The 27,737-nt window shown below is 38.4% G+C and overlaps 1 protein-coding gene and 1 long non-coding RNA gene across 4 annotated transcripts in view; one reads left to right on the top strand and one right to left on the bottom strand.

The window, feature by feature from the left end:
* The first annotated feature begins 4,848 nt into the window (after nt 1–4,848).
* Nucleotides 4,849–8,745, top strand: LOC146767261 (uncharacterized). Its single transcript, XR_014955501.1, has 2 exons — nt 4,849–5,494; nt 7,086–8,745. It is a non-coding gene; the product is annotated as an uncharacterized LOC146767261 (long non-coding RNA).
* The window catches only part of LUZP2 (leucine zipper protein 2), a 117,644-nt gene continuing 95,999 nt past the window's right edge, over nt 6,093–27,737 (bottom strand). Inside the window, exons 10-12 of one of the 3 annotated variants that reach the window (XR_014955500.1) lie at nt 15,267–15,359; nt 8,586–8,960; nt 6,093–7,412 (exon numbers count right to left, since the gene is read on the bottom strand). Coding sequence is in view for 2 of the 3 variants with exons in the window: in XM_085579892.1 (XP_085436018.1) it covers nt 8,928–8,960; nt 15,267–15,359 (126 nt within the window). In the remaining variant the exon portion in view is untranslated. Of the gene's footprint in view, nt 7,413–7,748; nt 15,360–27,737 lie in introns of those variants that run through there. The other 2 variants (XM_085579892.1, XM_077784368.2) reach the window with 2 other exon arrangements.

Raw genomic sequence — 27,737 nt, 5'->3', positions numbered from 1 at the left:
CCAGTTCTGGACCAAGAAATGCCAATATTGCCCTCACCTGCAGCTTCCCTCCTTGCTTCAGCCGTGCCCTGACTGCTGAGGGACCAGAGGCACCACACAACCCAAAACTGCCAGCACCCACACCCACCACTGGTACGGACATCTTCATGTTCCACCTCTGGCCAAACAAAGCCCAGGATGTTTCTGCTTTCCTGACAGACTTGGCAAATTTCATTGACACTTATCAAGGCAACAGACGCCCTGGGTGGCTCCAGGGCCAGATCCCCTTTGGCACAAAAACCCGAGAGAAGATGGAGGGAAGACTCCAGCAGCAAACTCAAATCCAGGACAGGCAGTGAAGGCTGCTTCTGGCAGGCTCCTTCTGGCTTTTGGGGCACAGGAAAGGCTTTGACACCGTCTGCATCCATGTGAAAAGCCCACACTGAGCACTTGGTTTTAAAGATGTTGCACTGAATGCTACAGACACAGAATTGCGCTGGGGTTTGGCATTTCCTGCACCCACACAAACACATTAAAAGAATTAAGTGCAGAGTCCTGAAGTTCAGTTATTCCAATTCTGTTTTGGTAGGGTCACTTGACATACCAAAACCCACAGCAACACTTAAAAAATGAAAAGCAACTTCCTCCCCACCCCCAAACTTTCAGTTTTCCAGTTTAGGGGTCCTCTTAAAAGCAGGTTAAAGAAAAGAAGAAGAAAAGCCCAAGACCTACCATCACCTAGTGCACCAACCACCTGTTCTCCACAGATTTTCATTACCCCTGATGGCTTTTCTAAGAAAATAAATTTGTACGTGTGAAAACCCATCCAGTAGGCAGATGTTTCTAGCCCAGACCTCGCAGGTAAAAGATCAGAGGAGTAGTGGCACAGAGGGATCCAAAAGTGCCCAAGAGAGGTTCGAGGTGATGTATTTGGGCAGGATTATTTGAACCCAAAGTGCTCTGCAGCTGCCCCAAGCCTGGAGTTCGCAGAAACAAAATGAGCTTCCCTGCCTGCCTCATTTTCTGCCCTCTCTGCTCAAGGGAGAATCATACCGTGCAAATGATGGCAGAGAAACAGTGAGACCTGTCCAGTGCCCCCAGGAGGGATGGCACCAGGGCTCATTCCCTCCTCTGGCTGATGGAACTTAAACCCAGCTGTTCTGGGATTTAGGGAGCAAAACCTAACTTTGCCACTTGCTGTTCCACTCCCTGCCACATTGCACAGCAGGAATATCGCTGTGTTCTGTGTCACACCCCAAAGCAGCAGCCCTGGGAGTGCTGCTGGAACCCAGACACCCTCCCCTTCTCAGACACCAACCTGACTAGTCAGCTCCACACTCCTCCAAGGTCACAAAAAACACAAACCACTAAAAAATGGGTATTTTATACCAAACAGGACCCATTTCAGAGGTCAAACATCCCAGGCTGTGTTCCTGAGCATTCCCAAGGCTTTCTGACACAAAAGTAGAACTTTGCACATGAAGGACCATTTACCTTGTAACAATATCCTCCATAAAGCTTCCCACAGAAAAGGCCAGGCACTTGTAACACCCTCGGGAACACATTCCACATAAAGCATCTTCTGCCACATTCCAGCCCAGCTTTCCTCCATGAATCCAAGGTCAGCACAACTCTTATCTGTAACTTAGGGAGCCCATGGCCGCAGCAGCCCCGGGAAGAAAAACAGCATTTGGTGGAGCCAAGGAATGGAGGAGCTGCCCTGTCCCAGCTGTGCCTCCTCTGCCAGAAGCAGGGGAGATGCAGCTCTCAACCATAAGATTACTTCAGTTCAACCTTACAATAATCACCTGGCAACGCTAACTATTAGCCCCAAAGTCCAGTGCATCATCTGTGTGCTATCTCAGGAAGTTCAGTGTATCTTTGTGGGACAAAACCTGTTTTGGGCCCCAGAGCTGACTCTAATCCCTGCTAGCTGAACTATCCAGCTGTAGGATCAGTGTTCAAAATAAACATTGGATCCTGAAGGGCAGAGTTTGTAACGCTCTGTAAAACCCCAGGGGAGAGCCAGGCTCCAAGGGCAGCCCTTGGTGCCTCCAGCAGCTGCTGCTGGAAACACTGGCAGGACTGGTACAGATGGGACTGAACCTTCACACAGCTCTGTCCCGTGGGACCCAGGGTGCCAGACCAGAGAGACTCATGGAAATATGACACAAGCTTGATTTAAATGGACACCAATGGGACTGAAAGCCCTGCCCGGAATGTGGGAAATGGATTTGTAGAGAATTCTCAAAGCTTGACAGAAGGCTCACATAGTGTGCATCTGTATGCAGAATTTGAGATACGAAATGCTGACTTAGAAATGCTATGGAATAGGACATTGAGAGAGATAAATCTTCCTCACACAATGCACCAATTTATCAGATTATGCCCTTTTCTGACCCAGAAATAAGGCAACTGAGAAGTGTTTTTAAAAACTTTTATTCCATTTTCAGTCTCACATGAAGGGTAAGACAATACAGATGTTATAATTCACGCCATCACAATCAGAAGCCAACTATTTCCTAATTACATTATAAGCATTTCTTGGCCTTTTAGCTTTTGCTATACTATTCTGTCAATGCCTTGAAATCAATCATCTAAAATTACCCCTCATGAATCTTATTACAACGCATCTTTCATAGTTCTATTTCTCTAAAGTATCTAGTCTTATTTACAAACTCATCCTTTAACACTTGTTTCTAGTTCCATTTCTCTCTCAACAATGTCTGTCCTATTCCACGGCATTTCTAAGTCAGTATTTCTTATCTCAAATTTTCCATTCAGATACATACTATGTAAACCTTCTGTCAAACTCTGACAATTTTCTGCAAGTCCATTTCCCACAGCAGAACTGCTCCCAGCCCAGCACAGGAGCTGCGAGTGCTGTTGCAGGGCACAGTGTCTGAAGGAACACTGGAGCTGTGACATTAAAACCAGCAAAAGCACTTACTAGTAGAAAGAGCTCCTCACCTGGTCCAAGAACTGAACCTCTGTGGCTCATCCTCATGGGGTGACCCTGCTCCAAGGAGGAATCTCCACGCAGCCCCCGAGACCTGGGGTCAGACGCTGCCCTACCAGCAGAAGAACAAGGGGTTAGTGAAGCTTTTTGGACACATTCTGTCCACAGAGTGGTTTGACAGGACATCCATCAATGTGGATCTTTAATAAAGACAGCTTGCACCTATGCTTGCAACAGACTTTAGTGTGTTATTTCCTCAAAGTCTCTGTTTGAATGCATTTTGATATTAAAAGTGTTTAAACAAGATTTAACCTGAGCTCTGCACCCTGCCGTGCTCCAAGCCCTGAGGAAGAGCTGGACATCCTCACACTCGCCCAAGCTGAGGCAGCTCTCACGTAGGGACAGAGCTGCTGCAGCATTTAACAACACTTAGAAATCACCCCTGCCTTGAGGGCGTCCAGAGCTGGGAGAAAGCCCTTCCCACCACCCTCTTGGATTTCCCTCCCTGCCCCTGGCTTTGCTTCCAGCTTGGGAAGGTTTGTCCTGGGGCCATTTCAGCAGCACGAAGGGCTTTTCCAACCTCAGGGGTTCCACGGGAGCCCAGTGACTGACCCAGCTGCGCACGCAGGCACACAGATCGATTATCCTGCCGTGAGCCAGAGCACTCCAGGGCATCCTTGGAACAGCTGCGGAGAGCGGGAAAAAGACACAGCTGCAGCACCGATCCCGCTCCCTGCTTTCCCAGAGGGGCAGGAACACCATTTCCTCCCGAGCCTGAGAGCTCCCAGGGAAATCCCTGTTAGGGTGGCACTGAAGGTGCCACATTTCTGGCACCCTTGCCCTAGAACCACGGCCCAGCAGGTTTCTGTGGGAGCGGGGATTGTTGCTGCAGTTCAGAAGCTGCACATCCCTAAAGCATTTCCTTAGGAACATGAAGCTTCCCACGTGCATTTTGTGTCCAGTTAGTAATTTCAGCATATTTCAAGAGTTTAAATCGCAATGAGGCGACTCGGTGCCAGCACAGCATTAGCTACGGGACATCGGGAGACTCACCAGACGACATTCTCGGCAGAGCCTCCATTCTCAGCGCTCCAGCTGCAGCGTTCGCATCTCTCACGGACTCCGAGCTCCGTTTCCAGGGCTCCCATCGGGAAACCGGCGGCCGCTCCCAGATGCAAACGCCCAGGGCACCGCCGATCCCAGCCCCTGCTCCTCTCCCCCCCGGACCCCCCTTCCTCCAGCCTTTACCCCTTTTAGAGCCACGGCCCCGCCCAGGACACAAACGGAGGCTCCCAGGTGCCTCCTGAGACCCAAATCATTCCAGGGGCATCAGGAAATAAACAGAAATAAGCTCGTCTCTTCTGGGGTAATGAATTATCTTTTTCTCTATTCCCCCTTCTATCTCCTGTTCCTGTTTCCTAAGGCAAAACACCTGGACTAGGCAGGGGTCAGGGGAAACACGCCAAGTCCAAAACCGAGCCAAACTGGTGTACCCATCGGTTTCCATCAGGACTGTTCATGTTTTCCCCCTGACCCTCGGCCGTACCACGGGAGCAGCTTCTCCGTGCGACCCCCGGGGGTGGCACAGGGACCCCATCCCGCTGCTCCCGGGAAGCAGAGCCCAGCCCGCCCACAGAACCGCGGCGCCGCAGCTGGGAGCGCGGCGCGGGCTTCATTCCCTGGCACACGGTCCCGGGGAGCCTGGAGCGCCGGGACAGACCCCTCCCGCTGAGCGGAGCATTGCTGCGGGAGATGATCCTGAGGGGATCGCTGCCGCAGATGTTCCTGAGGGGATCGCGCCCGCCCTGCCCTGCCCGCGGCCCCGCGGCGAGCGCGGCCCCGGCTGCGGCTGCGGCGGTGCTGCCGCCGTGTGGGCGGAGCGCGGCACTGCAGCCCCGCCGCTCGGGACGCGCTGCAGCTTCCCGAGATGGCGGCGAAAAGGGCGGGAAAGTCGAGGCGCCGAGTCCGTCCATGGCAAAGACAAGGGAGCGGCAGGAAGGGAAGGACACGGAGGGGTCGGCAAGGAAAGGCATGGCTGGGAGGGGAAAAGGCAAAGGAAGGGTAGGCACAGCCAAGCAAGGCCAGGGACAAAAGCTGTAAGCAAGGCAAGGCGGGAGATGGGCATGCAAGGCAATGAAGTGCTAGGGAGCGGTAAGAGGCCAAGGCAAGTCTAGAGTTGGCTTTGTCAGGAAAGCCAAGGGAATAAAAGCTGACAGGAAAACACCAGAAAATTGTGAGAAAGGAAGAAAAGGGGTGTTCCTCTGAGAAGGTGACATGGCTGACAGGCAGGCTGAGGTGCCTTCAACCAACACAGCACGGACAAGAAACAGGAGGAGCTGGAAGCCACTGTGCTTCAGGAAAGTTACGGCCTTTTGCATTTCTGGAATTTGGTGGGATGAATCCCATGACTGGAGTGTCACTACTGAGAGCTACAGCCTGGTCAGAAGATACAGGGGAGGAAGGAGAGATGGAGGGATTGCCCTCTACATCAAGAAGTGGATTCCACATGAGGAGCTGTGTTTGCAGAACAGCCATGAGCAAGTCAAAAGCCTGTAGGTAAGAACCAGTGACCAAGGCAGCCAAGGAGCCCTGTGGATAGTATCTACTACAGGCTGCCTGAAAAAGGGGATCCTGCTGACAAAGGCTTCTTTCTAAAGCTACAGGAAGCATTGTGCTCCTAGGCTTTTGTCCTGCTGGAGGGCTTCAACCACTGTGCAGTGCAGATCCTTTCTTGACAGGTGACTGAAACAGTTCCAGTGACCTTCTCAGTTAAGGTCTGTCACATGCAAAGAAATGTTGCTTTTGGCATCACAAGAAATTAATGCCAGCTGTAGATATGACAAGATCACAAGTCTCTTGCCCACTGAAAATTTTGAAAGAAAGCTGTCTTCAGCAAGATTTAGGATCAAATGCAAAGAGCCGCATGTCTTACCTGATTAATTTTGTAGCCACTATTTCACGTCTTTTGACTCTTAACATGGATAGTCTTAAGCTGTACTTTGTCATCATTTGGTCAGCTCATGAGGTTTTTTAGTTTTTAAAATTGTATTTTCTCAAGGCAGAGAAACTGCAACTATCTATCTTTGAGTAGAGGAGCACATACAAAATGTCAGGGTGAAAGATTACTCATACCAGTGTGAAAAACCCTAATCGGTTGTTTTTTAAAATGTTAAAAGTTTAATAATAATAAAATGGTTATAAAAATAATAATATCATTAGAGTACTAAAGTTTAGAGTTAGGCAATTACAAGACAATATAAAGTAAAGAATTATGGACGTCCAGGTGTTCTCAGACACTAAGTTAAGAAAAGAATGACTTGTGAATAAAGGAATCACCCTTAACCAATACACTTGTTGCATATTTATATATCCTTTATGGTTATGCATACATTCTATTTTAAACAAGAAACTCTGTTTGTTTTATGTTAATTGTTTCCTTTAATCCCTTTAATCTTTGAGTCTGAGTAATGCTTGAAGAAATTAGCTTCTTCTGATAAGAAGCCATAAATTCGTCTCCTTTGGAAGATTTAGGTGTTCTTTGAAGTATCTCATTCCTAAAAAAAAAAAAAACTTCCCCACATACATAGTCTCTATTTTAACATTATGTTAGAACCTAAAACTGTATTTAACACACTACTTAAGAGAATTAATACAGTATAACTTTCTAATATTATGCATATAATATTCATTATAACCTTTGCGAAAAGCCAATCATAAAATATGCATTCTTCACACCAGCAAGGACAAGGAGGTATTGAAGGAGACTGTTGAAGGAGAGGTAAAGTCTTAAATGCTAAAACTGAAGACAGAGCATCACTAAGTCAAATAAAAGATTTGTCTATTTGCTTTTAAACTGATACAAAGCAAGACAAAGTACATTATTAAAACTACTTCAAATCTAGTAAAAAATCTGCTGAGGTGTGCATTAAGACAAAGGTGGAAGTTTACAAGTTACAAATGCTTAAGACACTTCTTGCTAGGGATAGATAGCATTGCATCAGGCAGTTTACTATTCCAACCATTTTTGAAAGATTTGCATCTCAAAAAGATATGGCATATGAATTCTTAAATTAGACCAATAATGACACACACCCAAAAAAGAAAAACATTCTCTCTTCTCCCTTTCTTTTCTGCTTTCTTGTCATAGAGTGTGACTAAGGAGAAACTAAAGAATCCACGAGTGACAGAGCTGATTCCAATCAATCCTCCCTGATGGAGTGATCAAAGGCCAACTGTAGTGGACAAAACAGGGCTTTACCCTCTGAAGTATATTTCATCCTGTTGAGATCAGCACAAACACAAGGGATGAAACCGACTTCCCACGGCTGCCATCCAAGCTATGACACTGTAACTCAGTACCACCTGCACATTTTTTTGCTTGAATCCTTAAAGTAATGATTCTCTCCATCTGCATCCCTTAAAATCAAATTCTGTCAGCTTTTCAGTGTTCAAAAATGAACTAGTTAAGATAGCACTGAGGAAAAAAAGAACAAAATAAACATATTTTATTGTGTAAGTAGATTTGAGATGGAATTACTTAAAGGTAAGTACACATGGACCCCCGACAGAGTTCTCTTTTTACAGTTGCACTTAAGGATTGTACTTCAATTATGGTTACACAGATATCTTCCCCCCCTCCACATTGACTGCCTCTTAATATTAGAACCTAATCTGCCACATAATTACATGAAATAAAACAGTGAGAAATATACTTGAGAATGACTGTTGTTTACAAAAAAGGTAATTTATAGTATACAATTACTGATAAGGTAGAACAAGTGTTCAAAAACTGGACTGCATTACAAAGCACTTCTTCAAACATCAATTTTTTATTATTGCTGTAAGGTACTAACTGATCTGTTCGAGACTAATTTACAGACATTCAGAAAATAGTGCAAAATGCATGCTTTAGAAACCTGGGACATTTCATGCCTTTGTGCTAGCAGCACATGAAAATGGAAGTGATTGGCATTTTTCAGTGTAGGTTAGAAGCATTTAGAGTTTTTATTCTGGTGTACTAACTGATTCTTTGTATTTTTTCTCTTTTTTTCAGGTGATTTTTCATCTTCAAGTTTAGTTCATGGAGGGCTGTGAAACTTATGTAAAGGTAAAAACATGGTGCATAGAATACATATTTACATAAACAGAAAGAAAGAAGTCTGTTAAAATTCCATGGCAATGGAATTGCCCCTAGAAAAGGGTCCTGATCTCTATTAAAGAAAGCATAATTAACAACCTTCACAGTGCAAAACCATACAAGTCTGATGCTAGGTACAGCTTCATATCACTGCATATTTTATATATATATATATATATAACAACCATATATGTATTTAATATTTAATTATTTTGGATAACTCTCCTTACTCCTGCTTCCAGGGCTATACACATCACACTGTCAAATTAAGTAATTTGACTACTAATTCATTTGACTACCAGCTTTCCAAATATTGAATAGTTTGCAAATTGTAACCAGCCAGAAAACATTTTGAACAGATCAGTTACAATCAGACACAGTCAAAGTCTGAATTAAGTAGTCTTCTCTTTTGAGACAGAACTTGGTGAAGAATGTGTAAGTATACTTTAAGTAACTGAATTTCATGAGACCTTTTAGTAAAACCCCAAAAATTACTCTGGAAGAGAATACCTGAAAGCTTGTCTCTGTTTCTGCTGCTTTCAAAGGAGATGTTGAATCATTATGATTTCCCAAATATGTCTTGGCAACTGTCAATAGAAATGTCAGAGATAACTACTTCATATTTTTTCAAAAAATATTCTGTTTTCAAAAAAAAAACAAAAAACAAAAACCCCAAAATATCCAAAAATCCCAATTTGGGTCTTCTTTTAAGCCTACTTGATGAAACGGAACAAAATTTTCATAGCTAAGCTTATCCCAGACTCCCATCATCCCTGTAACAATCTTCAACAATAGTCTTGTGACAGCAAGTTTAACAACTTGATACTTATCCAGCTTTTTTTCTTCATCTCATCACCAATAGTGAAGTTTACTTCTACAGTGGTCCTAGGGAACAGAAAATGAATTACAAGTGTCTTTTATGGGTGAGGAAATAGTAACAAACAGTAGAAAATCAGCATTACAGTTAGAACTTCTCTATTACTATTCTCTTGGCTATACTCTGGATCTCTTAGGTATAATAATCCCTGAATAGGAATATAAAGTCACTGAATGGAGAAGTCAGGTGACTCTCAAGGCAGAAAATCTTATTGCATTAATTGCTGTCATTTTATTCAAGAAATAATGTTGTATTCTTTGTCAATATGCTTTTTAATATCTGGGAAAACAGAGTTGCACAGCATAAATAAAATTAATTACAAAGTGGATTTTTGAACTGAGGAAATCTTCAGATATGAAACCAGAGATTTACTCAACACTGAAAATTCTACTGTACTTAAATCCAAGTCCCTTCAGGAGTAGGAGTAAGGATGCCATAAGAAAAGGAGTTCAAAGATGAAATACAGTCAAATATTCATAATACTTGGTCATTGGTCTAAAATGAGTTCACACTGGAATTTCTCTACTTGTTTTGCTATTAAAAGTGACACATTTAAATGGAGTGAAAATGACAAGGGTTTTTTAAAGTTTTAAGTCATCAAGACTCTTTCCAGTGTAACAGTGGGAGGGGTTTAGTCATGTTTAAGCTACAGAAGGCAGCCTCTCAGATGATGCAGATGGATTTGATGTGGGGAACTCTTTTTCATATTTTCCCACTCTAGACAGTAGAAATAAAAATTGGATTACTGTAGGGAATAACCAAGGCAGTATTGATTAAAACAAAGTCTATTGATAAAGCACCTACTCCTTTTATGACAGAAAATCAAACAAAACATCAAACAAACGTGGTTTATGTCTTAGATAAGACTAAAAAGGCAGATGACAGAGTAGCAATTTTTTTTAGTCTTGTAATACTTCAAAACCTTATACATGTGGTCCTGTCAAAACTTCCATTTAAATTATTCACTCCTAATCTAGATTTTAAAAATATATATATATATTATTTATATTATTATATTTATTTATATTATTATATTTAGGTGACTTCTAGGTGTGTGGTTTGAGGACAAAAGATACTATAGGTCCAACAATCAAATAGTATTGCAAAATGTGTAATGAAGAGGATAGAAATAATGCTAATTACATATGATAATTTACATATCCAGAATTTTCTCTGACTGTACCTACTAGAACATGAAATCAGGTGACCTATTTCACCAACATAATTTGTAGGAGATAGGAAGCAAAAACTATTAATTGTATTAATAAAGCTAAAGGTCAACTTCTTAAGACATATGCAAAGGAAAAAAAAAAAAAAAGTCTGCTTTAGAGAAAATAAAAGTGAACAATAAAACAATGCTGTATGAGTGAGTAGTCTTGCATACTCTTTTCATAGGTCAGATAACAAAGGCTATCTTGATAGGAAAAGAGCAATAAAGAATTATGTCTGTATTATTTCACATTTGTTCACTCAGAGATCTTTTCCTTTTAGTAGCACACCATATGGATCACTGTTGTAGAAAGATAGGGACTTTTTCTTAAGGATTTCTTTATCATGTTAAAGCATAACATATTCATTATTGACTCCTTGTCACTGTGAAACAATGTATATGATTACCAAATAAATTACAGCTTGAACAACAACAGTTCAATAGCCAGGACTGTAACCAGCTCCTGTGGACGAGGTGCAAACACACACACACAGAGGGCTGGGTTTAACAGAACACAAACTGAATCCCACACACATATGACCTCAGGCATATATATATATGTATATATATATATATATAAAAATAAATACATACATATACATACACCCCCACACTCCCACGTGTGTATTTGTGTTTTTATATGTCTATATCTATATGCATATATAAACACATAAATATGCAAACACACATAACACATATATCTTTGTGTCCCTCAGCTAAAGACAGACAAAGAAAGCAAAATATTAAACTTCTGTTATTGTTGTTAGTTCCCTCTATGCTAAACAGTGGATTGTTTTGTATGTTTGTCTGTGTGACTCTCTTTCTGTCTGACAGATTCCCTCCCATGAGAGGTACACTGATTACAAAAGGACAGAATGAGAGCTTGACGTGGCAGAAACTATCAAAAAAGCAAAAACTATTTGCTGTGTTGCTTTCCTCAGCTTAGCATGCAGCCCAATTAACAAATTATCTGTGTGTGAAATTATGGCTATAAAATCTGCATATTGATTGGTAATGTATACAAAATTTGGGAAGTTATGGTATTCAACTGTCCTAGTAAATAACACTGCAAAGCTGGAGAGCTTCACAGCTGGATGTATAAATGACAAAGGTGGATAAACGAAGGGTGCATCTTTATTAAAAAAACTTTAACAAGCCAGTCAGAACTCAGCATGTCCAGTGGCTATTAAATCATGCAACTTTATCTGCGAACAGCTGAACAGTGTAAATATAAGTATTTTCTACTGCATCAACTCAGCAAATCAGAACTGGCTTTATGGTCAAAAATATCATAACAATTTAAGGTCAAATAATCAATTCACAAGCGAACAGGAAATCAAGTTTAAATAAGTGGTATTATAACAGGTTTTGCAGTTAGAAAATAATTCTGCTGCTCCTAAAGAGCATCATCCAGATTTAGCTGACCAGACATTGGAGTTTCCGTGTTCCTGTGCATCACTGCTCCTCTTGGCTTCATAGGGCACAAAAAGCAGATAGGGAGGTTGTTTGTAAAGCACGATGGAGGAGAAAGTACTGAGTTAATTCTGAAGAAAATAAACCAGATACAGGAGAAACGAATGGTGTGGTTAGGTCAACTGACAAACTAGTTATCTTAGTTGTCAGGTTAGGTTCATTGTTTACTCAAAGACACGTTTTATCAGATTTGCTCATGAATTTGTTACAGATCTGTACTGGGAGCTGCTTTAATCACTGTTTAGAAGAAAGATACAGAGCAAGAAGTATGTGAAATGTGCATATACCTTCTCAGAAGACACCTCTGCAGTTTTTCATACACTTTTCCTGTTTTAGATCAGTGTGCTAAGGGGATGGTTAAACTCAGATGATGTAATTTCTTATGACCTTCCTCTTCTCTTCCTAGTCCTCATTTACAGAATCAAATTTACTTTAAGGATTTTATTAGCTTGAAATTTCCTTATAAAAATGGTTCTTTTTTTCTCTTATTACACCCTTTGGAAAACAATTGGAGAGTGTAATTTGACCAAAGCTCTGAAACTGATTTAAGAAAATAAAGCAAAATGCTGTCGTTGCTTAGAAATGTATACAATTTTGGCTCCAATACTGAATATCCTTTGTCGTTGAATGATTAATGAACATATAGTGTTTTTCTACTGCAGGATATTAAGGCAGTAAAGAAAAAGCACTGCCACTTCTATTTATCAGAGAAGATTCTGTAAGGACAAAGCAAAAAATGTAATATGACAACAGAGAACAAAGAATAATTTTATAAATTCTTTGATGTTTTAGCAATACCAAGTAGGTGGTTTAAAATTATATGTTATATGCGTAAGAATTATGTGACATGAAAATGCAATTAAGTAAATGATGGTGTAAAAGCCAAAATCCCAAAAGCTTTTGGGAAGACAGAAAAAGGAAGGGATACAGGGGAAAAAGCTCTGCAGAACTCTGGTTCTGCACAGAGACTTTCAGGAGTCAGACATAGGGAAGCATCTCTGGATACGGCTAAGGAAAAGAAGTATTGACAAGATGCCTCTAATAAAGTACAAATAATCAAAAGAATGGAAACTTCTACAACAATACTGAAGGTAATTTTTTTTTTTTGGGGGGGGGGGTTTGATGAGTTTCAGATCCTGTATCACAGGATATTCTACCTATTTCTGGCTATTACTGGTCCTAGGCCAAATTTCATTACAGGTAAATATCAGCAATATCTAATTTCCAAATTTGCTACTCTGTATCGCATTTGCCAATAAATTTTCATTTTTGTATTTCAGTATTTGTTCTAATGTAAACAACACTAATTACTCTGAACAGGCATAAGCCCCATAAATACAAAATTGCAGAAAGATCACAACTTTAAGACAGAGATGCTTAGCCATACAGACTTAACAATACCAGTGGGAACCAACAGCTAACCATTTTGCTTTATTTTTTGCCTCAGTATCTATAAGATTGCATATTCTTCTCTAGTTAGTCTTCACTACCTTAATTCTTTCTAAATAGAAATCTCATTTTGTTTATCAGAGACACAATAAAAGATCTTTGTAAAGTTCTGCGAAAGGATTACTGAAATATTAGGTTTCTAAGCAACACAGTTTTTAGTACATCTTCACTAATTTTTCTTTAAAATGCTGCATTACAACCTTAACCATCCAACCTTAATCTTCCTTCATTTGAATGTAAGAAGCTGTAAAAACTTCAGAAAAAATTACACACAGTCAAGCAATGAAAAAAACAATTAAAAATCTTCCTAAGTGTTGCATTTGCTCTAAGTAACAGTGTTCACAGGTACAAATTGCAGCTTTGAATTACTTAAGTAATACGATCCTTTGGGTATAAATTCCTTCCAGTTCTTTCAGAACTTAAAGTGGTATTTCTAATGCCAATATATGAAGGCTAATTGTGGAAAGAACATTTTTATTTCAGTTCTCAAAGCTAATAATTTGAACTCTTCCTTGTGTCTTTCTTTCTCTCTATGTTAATGTGAGATGATGATGAAGAAAAGGTTGTTGGACCAATGTCATCACCTGCACTATTTTTATGGCCATTTTAGCCTATGTTAAGATGGACAGTGTGTCTGTCTGCTGACGGACTGAACAGTTGCTGACTGACTAAACAGTTAAAAATACGAGCTGTTAGAAGGACAAAAAACAACCACCTAAATAACTAAACCACCATCTCAATAACTACAACCTTGATTTTATGGAAGGGTGAATCTTTTAGGTGTCTTTCCTTGCAGTACGTGATACAGAAATTAAATACTGGTTTGACTTTTGAAATATATTACCAGTTATTTTCTTTTTCTTTCTCTTTTAATGTATCCACTTCTGTATAAAAGAGCTGTTTAAAATTTCTGATGCAAGTATTTAGCCTAAATTGTTTCAGTCTCAACTGAAAGTATTCTACTATTTCATCAAGCCTTAAACAACTTTTCCAAGCAATAACTAACCTCTAATCATAATCTAAATGGAGTTCACTCCAACTTCACAGTTTTACAAGTTTTTCTTCCCCTTTAAATTTCATTAATAACTGAAGTTTCCTTTACTTTTAGGTATTAAGAAATGTGCAACAGCAAAGTATGCACTCATATGGATTTTCGTAATTTCTCCTTGTTCTGTAGAGGATGTGGTAGAAGGGAGGTAACTTATAACTCAACAAACTCGTAACACTTTTGCAATAAATGGATGCTATATAATTTTTTAAAAATTTATTGTATATTGAATTATCTAAGATCTGTTTTCCAGAATTTTCTTCACTAACAGCAAGCTACTCATTTTCCTCCGTAAGATTTTATCTCGAGATATATCAATATTTTCAATATATATTGAACATTCGATATATATATATTTCACCTGCAAATTAGAGTAGCACTATACTTTTTGAACGATTGAGCAGAAAGTCCTCAACAGTCAGAGCAGACTCTCACAACAAAATCTGTCTCGCTCATTTTCTCTGTTTTTTTTCCTGTTCTATTTGTATCTTTATAATTTCAGCCACAATACATGTATTTGAGATTTCTGTTAAGAGTTCACACCACGCTGTTTGATTGAGTGTATTGGCTCAGTAAAAGCACCAGATTTAGCTTTCTGTCAGAACTGTCATAAGAAAAACACAGCTTACAGTTTTTCTAGACTGGCAGTGAACAGTATCACATTATTTCATCTATTATGCTGTCATGTCTTACATCTCCCCAAAGGCTTTGCTTTGTTAAACAAAACATCTGTGAAGGCTGTGCCTAATTATTAGAAGTAAATAAATTAGTAATAAATATAATGATATGTAAACAAGGGTTTTTCATCTCACTATAACATAGGCAACACTTCAACCAGTAACAAATAAATTTTTGAAATGGTTAAACATCAAACATAATTTTCCAGCACTGCTCTTCCTGCAACAGCTTTACCAGTTCTATTAGGCAGTTTTTAAAAAAAAATCCTTGATAATATATATGCACAGATTGACAGCAAAGAGCATTTGCTCCTCAGCACTTTAATACAGAACATAGCAGGCTTATAAAATATCTCTATCATCTTGAATAGGAAAAGTCTCATTGACAGTTGCCTACAGCATTCATGTTTTCATACAGCCTAGGTTAGGCCTTGTTTTTCAGGTGAGCTAATCTTACATCTTGAGAATCACACTCCTGGGTGCTTTGATTTTCTTCCTTTTTCAAGGCCACAGGAAAATTCTTTTTCTCTGCTGAGACATTTTGCCAGACCTGAAAAATAAAAATATAAAATAATAATTTAAAAACATTTATATAATTGAGATAAAGTACCAAATAAGTCACATGTGGAAATTGAGGATAACAATGAAAAACCAAGAGGTCATATACTGCAAACTGTTAACTACTTTATATACTGCATTTTCAGCAAATTTTATACAGTTTTTGTTACAGCACTCCCTTGTAAATGATTACTTCCATATACATTATCAAGATATTCTAAATGCCAAAGGAGGGGAAAAAAAGCCTTTTCAGAACACATATTCCTGTGACATTTGTGGATTCTGGGAAAGACTGAGGCTGTGAGTTGACGTGTTTATGAACTGCTTTAGCTTACTTTAGCCGTCCACAGCCTCTCTGCTGGGACCTCCCAAGCTGCAGGCTGGCAAAACATTTTCCTTTTCATGCCTTTCTCTCCTTACACACAAAATGGGCTGCTGTACAGGAAAGGCAATCAAATATCATTTTATAAGCAGTGAACTTCCTTCCACTGAATTGCTGCTTGTTCAAGCATTATTTTCTGTATTTCCTGAAACTTTTAAGATTCAAAAGGACAAAAAAAAAAAAATGAGGACATGCACTGAAACTATCCTGAAAGCATCAAATTGTCTGCAAGACAAATTGAAACTCTTCATTCTGTAAAGGGAAGTTAAAACTTCAGACACCAGTTTTGAAACCTTTCTCATGTAACTTATACTGCATTGAATTACTAAATAATATAAATGATGATCAGAAATTATGAACAGGACAAACCAAACTAAGCAGGTCACTATTTACAATTTAGCTTGAACCATGAAAAACAGCTCAACTCATAGTTGAAAAAAAATAGTTCGGATAGTGAACTATTAGTCTCTGAACTAATAGTCTCTGATTAACAGCTCTCCAATGAGGATTTGTTAGTTTTATAGAGCAACTGACTATGGGAGGAAGTAATGTGGAAATAAACAAATTAACAGATCAACATAAATAATTGTTTTGTTAAATAAATGCCATTTAATACCTGTATTGAGCGACCTGTCTGTTTGGACTGAAAGAAATTACAGTTCTTCAAATCTAAATTTCTTCCCATTGAATAAAAGAAGTGTATGTTCAATAAATTATAAAACCTATGTTCACTTGATTTCTTGACTACCTGACATAGTGAAATCCCATGAGATGCCAGCAAAACCAGACAGCTTTAAGCCCTACTGACTGAGGAGAATAAATGCCTATGTATAGTACTTCTTATGTATAGTATACTTATGTATAGTATAGTATGCACAGTACTTATTTCAGAATTTGATTCTTGCTTAAGATTGTACCTTAACAAATGATACAGAATTTCGCAGTGTGTTGTACTCATTTCTACAGAATAAGGGGAAGTTTGAGATTTTAGGTAAGTTATTAAAATATTGAGTCCAAGTGTCACATTTTCAGGTGTTTAAAGCATTTCATATTTCTAAGAAATTGGAAAATGGGAAAATTTCCAACTGTCTCCTGTTTAATCTTCAAAAGATTGAAGTCCATTATTACATACTAGAACTCCTCTCTCCCAAAACAAAAGACAAGATTTTATGAGGTTTTTCAATTTCTATAGTATTGCCTTAGCCAGTAAGATCAGATTCTGTAACAAACTATTAAAATCACTTACCAGAGCTGCACTGCACAGACACCAGCCAAACCTGGGACCAGTGAATGGGACTGCTTCATTCCCTCCATTTTCTAATTAATGGACATTGCATCCCTTCATCTAGCACACAGCCATCATCTCCAATTACTTTTCATACTGTTACCCTAAGGTGACACTGATCTGCATGTCTTAAGTTCAAGGTTAAAGCACCACCACACTTCTCACAAAGGCCAAAGGAGGAAAGCAGAATAAGAGGGCAAGATCCTGGCTGGGTCCCTGTCATGGTTTGACTCGGGCCAAATGCCAGGCCCCAGGAAAGTAATTCACTTACCCCCTCCTGCTACCTGCACAGAGGAAAGAGAAAAAAATTAACAAAGGGCTCATGAATTGAGATAAGGATTGGGAGAAAAACACCCTAAGGGCAAAACATGTTCACATTTAAATGTATAAAGTAAATTTATTATTAAGAGAGTCAAAGAAGAATAATGAAAATTAAAAGAAGCCTTTAATACACCTTTTTTTCTTCCCAGCCCCTCCCTCCTTCCCAATGGCAGCAAGAGAGACAGCATGTGGGGATTTTGGCCAGTTTGTCATTCGAGATCTTCTACTTGCTTATGTAGTCTTTTCTCTGCTATGCTCCCATGGGCAAACAGTCTTCCCACAACTGCTGTGATGTGGGTCAGTCGTCCACAGTCTTCTAAGGATAGGCTGCTCTAGTCTGGAAGCAGATGCCCTCTGTCTCTATCCCTGGAGTAGGGGCACTCTCTCTCCATTTGGTCTCCCACTGGATCACAGCTTTCTCTGGCATCTACCTGCTCCAACATGAGCATTTTCCCACACAGGCTGCAAGCAGATCTCTGCATTCCCTGTGGACTTCATACATTTCAGGGGGCCAGCTTATTTCACCATAGACCTCACTGCAGCTTGCAGAGGAATCTCAGCTCCAATGCTTGGAGCACCTCTTCCCCCTCTTTCTTTTCCACTGACCTTGGAGTGGCCATGTTATTTTTCCCTCTTAAGTCCTCACTTCCTCCTCTTCTCTGGCTAGAAGAAAAACTGCTGCTCATAGGTACCACTGCAAACAAGTTCCATTAATTCAAAGACTCCTGCAGGATCTAGGTTCCATGCTGGGGAGTCACTTGCTGTGTTTTCAGCGTTGGCCACCACGTGGGCAGAGGCAGCCTCTCCTCATGCGTGGCACCAGGAGGGAGAAGCTTGCCCTGCTGCAGCGTGGCTGCTGGGGCTGCCAGGCAGGCAAGGCTTGCTGCAGGCTGCACCACGACGGAGGCAGCCATGGTGCACCCCTGCACCAGGGGTGAGCGCTGGCAGAGGTGCCGTGCCGCTCCTGGGAAAAACTGACCTTGTGCTGTTTTGATTTTCTTAAATACCTTATCTCAGAGGCATTACCAACCTTTCTAACTGGGCCAGCAGCGTGCCCATCTTCAGAGCCATCAGAGATTGGCTCTGTTGGACATGGTGGAAGCGCCCAGCAGCTTCTCGCAGCATCAACCCCTGTGGGACCCCCCCTCCCCCTGCAATTACCAAAAGCCCAAGCTGTGCCAAATCAACACAGCCCCTTGAATCTGAGTTCTGGCCAAAACACCAGAGGGCATACTGCATCTACTTATGCAGTTTTATTCTGAAAAATTTTAGGACTAACACTGACTATTTACAAGAAAAAAAAGTTTAGAGACCTATATACTTGCTGATGATGTGTCAGTCTTACAGGAAGACTTTGCAGACAGGATGCTTTATTATTAAAAATAACCTCTCATATAAAAATGAATATGCTATTACTTATCTGAGTGAAGCCTATTTACTAGAACAACGCCTTACATAATAAAAGTGACATCAAGTTTTCCATAGTGAAATTGTTTGGATAAAGATTATGAGCGCCTTCCCAATTTACTTAAAGCTTTCTAAACTGTAATCAAATCTTTTCAGTATGGGATTTCAAATGCAAATATTTTTTCCAGGCACACAAAATCTTCTATCTTGTTTTTCTCTTTGAAATAATTGAGAAGCATCGTCATGGTGAGACCTTACAAGCTTGACTAAAACCCAAGCTTTGCATTTCAGATCCTTGAAATAATTGTGCTTGCAGAGGAAACTGGTCTGTTGATGACTGCTTTGCTTGCAGCAAAACTTGCATACAATTGCTACAATACTTGAAGGGAAGCAAACTAAACTCCAAAGTTTGCAGTGGAATAAATAATACCCCACTTCTCCTTCATGCCCTTGAAGTAACCTTCAGTTATGCTTGATATATTTTTCATTTCTAATACCAAACAGCTTTTCTCCTCAAAGGGTGCACTATTGTTACAATACCTTCATCTTCACTGCTAAATAAAACTGCAAAATTAGGTCAACTGAATCCCATCTTTCAGAAGATTTTAAAACTTTGCTATATAGCTCAAATATTTGCCATATTATAAATAGTCTTACTGGCTCTTTCTACTCACATGACTTTTTGGCATAACAACACAATCCTTACTGTGTAGCCAGCAGTTTTTCATGTGAGATGCTGGAGTGCTAGGAACAGGACTTGCCAGACAACCTGCCAACACAATATGGGTCACATCAATGCAATTTTTCCCTATTACTCAGACAGCCACAGATTAATCTTTTCTACACTAAGGTTTCTAGTGATAATCAATTTCCACATTAACAACAAAAAAAAAATTATGTGCACTCATACTGATCTAACAGAGGGATTGCACAGCATTTTCAACGTAAGCAAACAAATTAAGCAGTTTCTGGCAGAGTGCAAGTTCATGATACCTGAGGACCAAAAAAACCCCAGTTCACGATGGCCATGATGGCTTTCCTCTAATGATGGGTAATGTCTTGATATGCCCATTTTTATGAACTTATACTAAAATCATGGAGTTTGTCCAGAAACACATTTTTTACTACTGATGCTTTCACGGACCCAAACTGCAAACATTCAAAAACTACCCAGAAAACACTTGCCAGCGTGTCTCTGGTGTGCCAGCTGCCCCTGTCTGCACTTTGTGGTATCTGTTTGGCATGAGGAGTAATGCCAGTCTGAGAGATCTCCCTGCACAGGGGTTGCTCCTCTTTACTGACCTCCACCAAGATTACTAACCCGATGGTCTGCCAAGAGGCTAAAAATAAGGAACAGCTTAGGCAGGGGTCATCCCCACTTCTCAGTGCACTCAGTTTTGTATTCTTCTGGGACATATCTTATTCTTTTGAGACAGAAGTGGCTTTTGTCATGTCTAGGAGGTCACAGGTTGCTGCGATTTGTAGCACTTAAAGAGCCAGAAATGTCACCTTTCCAAAGTCAGTTCTGACTGCTCCTGGAAACCACGTCTGTACATTGCACATACACACACAGGCCAGCTGCCACATTAATGCCTCATATATTAATTTTGGCCAAGGAAAAGGTGCTTAACCTATAACCTTTTCCTTCAACTCTTCTTTTTGGAGTAGCATCATTTGCAATTACAAAAGTTCACATAATTTTGAAGTGCATTATAGACTTTGGAGTTATCCTCTTAGCCCTACAAGTTTCATGGAATCATAGACTGGTTTGGTTTGGACAGGACCTTAAAGAACACCTTATTCCAAATTAGAGACATTGTAAAGTAATTGAGTATCTAGTATAGCTTTCCACAACAGAATTCACAGACAAATATGTAATTGATATGTATATATTGATATATAAAAAGAAAAATTGTATTTTTTTTCTTTGCATCCTGATAAAAAAATCTTCCACAGTAACTCCCATGCAAAAATAAATGAGAAGTCAATATAAACAACAATAATAAATAATAAAATGACATATTTCCATAAGTGAAGGTCACTGGATATGTATAGATATATATTTGGCATGCTTTAGAGTAGAGATAATTAGCTTTTCTCCATTGCATTGTCAATATTATTCAGTAAGTGGGAGAGACATACTTTAGTTTTTATATCTATTTAATGCACATCTACAGAGATATAATTTTATAAGACAATTCATAAATGACTGAAAAGCCTATAATGTACAAGATCTTTAAACTTCTACATACTGAAAGTAAGCATGTTTGTCGTTATAGTTATTTCCTTCTTATTCCAATTTTCACTGTATTCAGCTATCTTGAATGTGGAAAATAGCTGCGTACTTTTATGCCAACACACAGCATTGAGTACGGGTCTAAATTTTGCAAATATTCTAGAACAACTCTACTCCAATTAGAAGTGGAAATTGTTAGGATATATTCAACATGGATCACATTTCATTTTCTTCATATTTCACAGACATTTGTATTGGTTATAAAAGAGTTTCTCCAAGATTAACATCCACAATGATCTCAAATAGCTAAACATCCATCAAAGTGAAAGGACTTTTCTTTTAAATAGATCATCTGGGATGACAGATGAAATATTTAGATGTAAATTTCCTGAATAATTCTTTTCATCTACAAGTGCAGAATTTCTCCTCATACATACAACTGCCTCATATTATGTTAGACATTATATACATTATTAATTTACATTTTTACTGTCTAAGTCTTCTGGAGTGAAAAAAAAAAAAAAAACTATTCTAAAAGAAAAAAAAAAAAGTTTTGTTTGTCAAGAGCCAGGGAAGATACTGAAGTTTTCAAATACTCTTTTTAGTATTTCCTACATAATAGGTCTTCTACTAACAGTCTCCTTGGGGGAAAAAACTAGTTCCTAATCACCTCAAAGCAGGGGATCTCATGGCTAAGTGAACATCCCTTCTATATGAAAGCTAGCACATACAGAAAGGATGAACTATCCCTGGACTACAGCGAGCTGGAGGATGTCAGTCTGTCAGAGCCCAGAGCTTTGCATCCTTTCCAAGCAGTCCAGCGTGACATGCAGCAAACTCACAAACGTGCTCAAAGATAAGAAAGTACCACAGAAACAGAAGATTAAAAATAATAACAGGACACCTTCCACTAGTAATATACAGAATGTATTTGAATTTACAGTATGCAGTGGAAGTCAATTAACTATTCTCAGGCAGCTAGTGTTTAGGGTGACCCCCAAATGCCTCCAGGATAGCAAGGGGCTGGTAAAGGAGAAAAGACTCCCAAGAGAGGAATGCAATTCTAAAAATGCCTGCCTACACATACAAAGAAGTTCCATGTGTTTGTTACTGTGAACTGAATTCTGCTGTTTTTTTCTAATACACTTAGTTTGAAAGCATTGCATATTTGAGATAATTTCAGTTTTCTAATAGAACCTTAAACCAACACTTTCAGTTGCCTCACTTCCTTGGAACAACTGCAGTTTCTTATTTGTATTTTCATGCAGCTGAGACTGTGAAAGCCCCTGTGAAGATGTATATATACAACCATCTTTTTCTGTATCAATAAGAACATCTCAATGATTCATTGTACCTCAGTTTTCAACAGAGTCAGAATGATGTATTTAGTTCTATTCAACTGCCAAAACAAAAGAGAGACTATCTAAGTCACATGCCTAGACAAAAATAAACAAAAGGAAACAAATCAAAGTTCTGGTGAGATTATACAAGAGAAAGAGATAACATTACTTAACTGAAAACAGAATTTAGAAATACTTTTTCCTTGTATTAACTTTGTGGAATAATAAATAATTTTATTAAACTGTGGACAAAACATCATCATCTTCTTATTGCATAGCATATATTGGTATGAAATGTATGAGACAATGAAAACCTGAAATTATTTGAGTCAGTTGTTGAGGTTGGCTGTTCAGGAAAGTTCTCGCTGAATAGAACCCCACAAGTCACACAGTTTTGTAGCCTAGTGAGATTAAACATTTACAGCCCAAATTGTATTTTAATCAATCATTGCTAGCAAAAAATAATCCAAGTTGTTCTAAGTAGTGCTTAGTACACACATACTTAAAGCATGCCTCTTTACTACTTAAAAATAAACCAAGGAAAGAAAAGAAATAATTTAAAGTGTGGATTGATACAATGTGCTGGTAAGAGAACTAACCTGTAAAAGTCTGTAATTTATTGACAGCCTACCTTGGAGGATATTCAGGTATGTGCTGTGTACAAGGCAGTTCTACTGCTACACACTTTTGGGCAGTTACCAGAAATATTCTTAATAAAAAAAGACATTTTTAGTTTTCTGCAGATAACAGAACTGAGATCTGCAGCAACATACATGTGGAAGTATTCTAATACAAGAAAAATTACTGAAATTTGCGAACAGATGCTATTTCAATATTACTTGAAATTCCATAACATCACTACAAAATGTGGCTATTCATCTTTATGGGTCACTGAACATTAAAATTTTCCAAATGATACCATTTACAAGAGCACCTGTGCCCCGTAATTTGCATCTTCCAAAATTCTCATTTATTACCTGTAGTAATTAGGCTATTGTTTACCTGCTCTGTTTTTGTAGAGGATGTAATTGCAAAGTGAATTTAAAGCACACTTGGCTTATCATTCAGCCAAAACCCAAACAAGCTTTCCTTTGCTAAAAATAGCCTAAATTATTCTTCATGTAGCAAATTCAATCAAAAAATGCTAATATAAATACCAGATTAAAATTTGTACATAGGTAAGAATCTGTAAAATGAGTCCATGGAAATAGAAATTACATCTTGTAAGCAATACAAGATTCCAGTCTTACCATCAGCAACATTTTATTCCATAAGAGCAACCAGTGAAACTGGTGAAATTCTTGCTTTTTATGATCATCTGTAATGAGGCAGGTGTTCCCACAGCCACCTACAGCTTCTGTCTCACTTTAATCATTTGGCTGATATTTAAAGAGGAGAAAAGTATCTCTTGAAACGCATCTATATTTTGAATATATACCAAGATATGAAAGCTTGTGCCTTAAAAAACAACTAAATTATGTAATTATAATTCATATAATCCAGTTCAAAAATTTAACCAAGTCCTATTAGACCTCTACTACTCTGTAGGTAGATGATACTACGTTACACATCAGGAGTTTTCTGTCTTAAATAGGTAAAAGAAATGCTCTATTGCTGCTCAGTTTGCATTCTTTGAAGTCAGCAGGGCTAATGAGAAAAATATTTGTCAAAAGCCAGTGCTGCTTCTAATGATGTAGCAATGTGTGATCTGAATACATATCATGGATTTGGAGGAGACTTACTGCTGTGGGAAAGCTGTCGATGACACACTGGGGGTTTGGTCCTTAAAGTCTAAGCACAAGCACAGCAATTTCAGTGGAAGCTGAGAAGGCTCACTGCCTTCACAAAAAAGGAAGGGCTTCCTGTAAGACTTTCCTCGCCTCTATTGATTTAATCCCCAAATGCAGCATTTTTCTGTGACATTTCTGTTCTGACATTTTCCTGAGATTAATTTTCCATCTGGCACATGCTTCAAAGAAAATGTTTGTGTAGCATTACAGGATTGGAGTCCTGAGTTCAGGTCTCATGGCACTACAGTTGGGCCACTTGTTTATCATAAAGTTATGCCATGGTCGTTTTTAGAACTAATCTGATAGTGTGTTGCTAAGGTCCATGGGCATCATTTGCATAAGTATCTTAAGAGAACAGGGTCCTAAACCCTTTTATTTATGTTGTATAGGCATGCATATGCTGTTGGATGTATTTAAGAGCATAGACATACCATTCCTAAATTGCTTTCAAGGCACTTTACTGTAGCAAATATACTTGAGCCTATAATACCAAGATAAATGGAAAAATAGAAAAGTAGACCTCTAAATGGCAAGGAAGGAATTACATTTATTACTGAAGGGTCTATGTAACTCACCCAGAAATATGACTGGATTTGCCACACAACATATCAAGAGCTTCTTGAATTACTGTTCTTTCAAAGGACTTTGTAATAAACTTTTGTCATGCATATCATTAATCCTTTCTATTTAAATTATGAAATTTTAATTTGTTGTTTTCCTCAGTCAAACAAAAAATTGGGGCAACTTGAGAAATAACTGGCTTTGTGTGTAGCAAAAGCTGCATCCACTTTTGATGCCCTGTAGTTATTTAATGGTTCAGTTCTGTGTAATATTATCTTTGCTACAGATCTGATAAAAAAACACTTAGATATATTTCTTTAGATAATATTTCTTTAAAGGCAGGATAGCTCTACTATGTTTTTCTGTCTGACAGTAGCGAAAGCGTCCTTCAAGTCTCATTTCTGAATATAAACTTCAGATTTCAGGGTCTTCTGTTACTGTCTAGTAATAGATTACACCATTTTTTTTGTTCAGGAGATCTTGCTAAGTATAAAAATTTATCTGAAAATATTTTCCCCAATATACCTTGACTACTGTAGTCCTGAATATGCAACAAGACTGCAGAGTCCCCTACAGCTACTCCCAGTACTTGGAGAACACTCCCACTGTTGATATTATACTTTCTCCCTACTTACACTGCCACCTGCAAGCACCAACCCACATGCATAAGCAATTTAGCAGTCAGAATAGCTGAATAATTACAAAGATAGATATAGGGCACTGTGTAACAGACCTATGCAAATCAGAGCCTTGGGATAGCTGAAAATTCATCACCTAGATAGTGCTACTCATTAAAATAAACAAAATGAAGCAAAACCCCACCCCCCAACCAACCTTCCAAAACCCCAGATAAGAAGGACAAGATAGCAGAAAGCATATAAGGAAAAGGGCATCCATAGCAATATTAAAAAAAAGGAAGAAAAACAAAGAGGCACTGGAGACAAATGAAAAGCTACAAAAAAGAAAATATGGTCTGTTTTGATAACATGCCTGCATGTCACTAACAACAGCAAATATTCACACAATGTTGTCTTCATCTTGTCTCCTGGTTTTTAGTTGTTGCTTGTCACATAAATCAAAACCTATTTGGAACCATGAAAAAGTGTAGGTCTGAGAAGAATCAGCATTCTTGAAAGCGCTTACCTACTGTGTTTTGCAGTGAACCGTGCCCCTGATTTAATAAATGAGAAAACAGAAGTACTGTGTGGCAAAATGCAGGATAAATTGATTAGGGCAAATAATAGGAATAGAGCTTTGTTTCATTCAGTTGCCCATGCTGCATTTTCCAGCCCTTACCCTACTTAGGGGCAGTAAATTAAACAGCAGTCCATAAAAATTAAGAATGTTATGGCAAAATACAGAAATAATTCCATCCCCAAACATATACATGTCCTTTTTCAGGCCCTGAACATGAAAAATGAATGAATACATTTTTGGTTTTCTGAGACTTCACACATCTAAAATAAAAAAAATGGGAACAAATAAAAATCAAGATAGCAAGTAAACTGTGGTTTACATTCTGCATAGGAACAGAAAAACTTTAGAAATACACTGTAATAACACTTAAAAAAAGAAAAAATATCCAACTGCAAAGCACAGGTTGCACATCATTTGTACAATGCAAGCTGTATAGCAGCAGGGTGAACCTGGACTTTCATTTGTATTATGTTTGTATCATAAGCTATGATATTCTATCCCATTAGTATCTTACATTTTTCTGGACCTCCTAGCATTTTGGAAAGAATGCTGTTGAAAAAAACTGTTAAGAGAAAAAAAAAAACTGTTGAGAGAAAAAAATAAACCAACCACTAAAATTTCTCCAAGAAATAATATATACATTTTAATCTCTAGATGATGTATCTCGACACAGGCTGGGGTTGTTATGTCTTATTGACAGAGATTTAGATTTACTTGCTGACTGGATTTCAGAGTTACCTAGTAATTTTTAATTTTTTTTTCTGTAATGAATGTCTGTGTACTAACAGGCAAAATCTGGACTTCTGTTACACCGGATCTCAGCATGCAAAATAGGAAAGGTCTGAGTTAATGTTTATAGCTCATTTTTTGCTAAATTTCTTCTACTGAATTCAGGAATGAAAGCATCATCTAGGAGTTTTTATACAAGTGGTAAAATGGTAGAAAAAAAATCTTTCAAGGTGTATACATCAAGAATTGTATAGATAATCTTTGTGGCAAATATTATGCCAGGTGAGACAAGATGTCCACAGGAGTTTCTTCTGTCCTTAATGTGTATGATGATATTAAAAATTCACAGCAAAAAGCAACTATCAGTCATTCCAAAATATGGCATCAGAGAGTGGGGATAGAAAGCAAGCCTTTTTTTTTTAGTGGCTTAGTTGCTCATGAACACTTATGGCAAATGCTAGAGTGAAGTTAGCTCACTTCATATGGATCATTTCACTTCAGATTTTTTCTAATAAACATTTGCTTAGCAGTAACTCTAGATGTCTTTTTTAAACTTATCTGTAGCTAAAACACAAAGAAAAGGAAATAGTATTAATTACATTTGAAAACATACAGTTTTGTTGAATACTCATGCATATAATAAATATTATTATTGGATAAAAATATTTGTAAGTTTTTATAAAGTCAGTTTCCTATATTAGATTATATCTAATCCTGTAATTTCACAGTCCCTTATTAATAGCTACATTTTAATATAATTTTTTCTTATAGAGTGGACAAGTTCAAATACCTAGTATTTTGTATATGCAAAACTCAAGGACTGCTAGAAATATGGGTATATCCTCTTGCAAATATATATATATTTATATATATATTTATATATATATATGTAAATATATATATATATAAATTATATATATAAATATACCTTCTGCTTAATTTTTCCACCACTTCTGAAGTCTTAAAGAGGCACCCTTCATCCTTCACTGTAGGGAGAGGGGTATTTGGCATCTTCAGTTGTGTGTGGGAGTTTGATGTTGCAATACTTAAGAAACTGAAGCCACCAAATAAACACATTCATTCAACAATACTCTTCATTTTCTACAGCTATCATAAAGAAAA

This window comes from Lonchura striata, chromosome 5, assembly GCF_050655825.1.
Source record: "Lonchura striata isolate lonStrDom1 chromosome 5, ASM5065582v1, whole genome shotgun sequence".
Classification (NCBI taxonomy): domain Eukaryota; kingdom Metazoa; phylum Chordata; class Aves; order Passeriformes; family Estrildidae; genus Lonchura; species Lonchura striata.
Note: the sequence above shows the minus strand (reverse complement) of the source record. Positions and strands in the feature narration are given on the sequence as shown.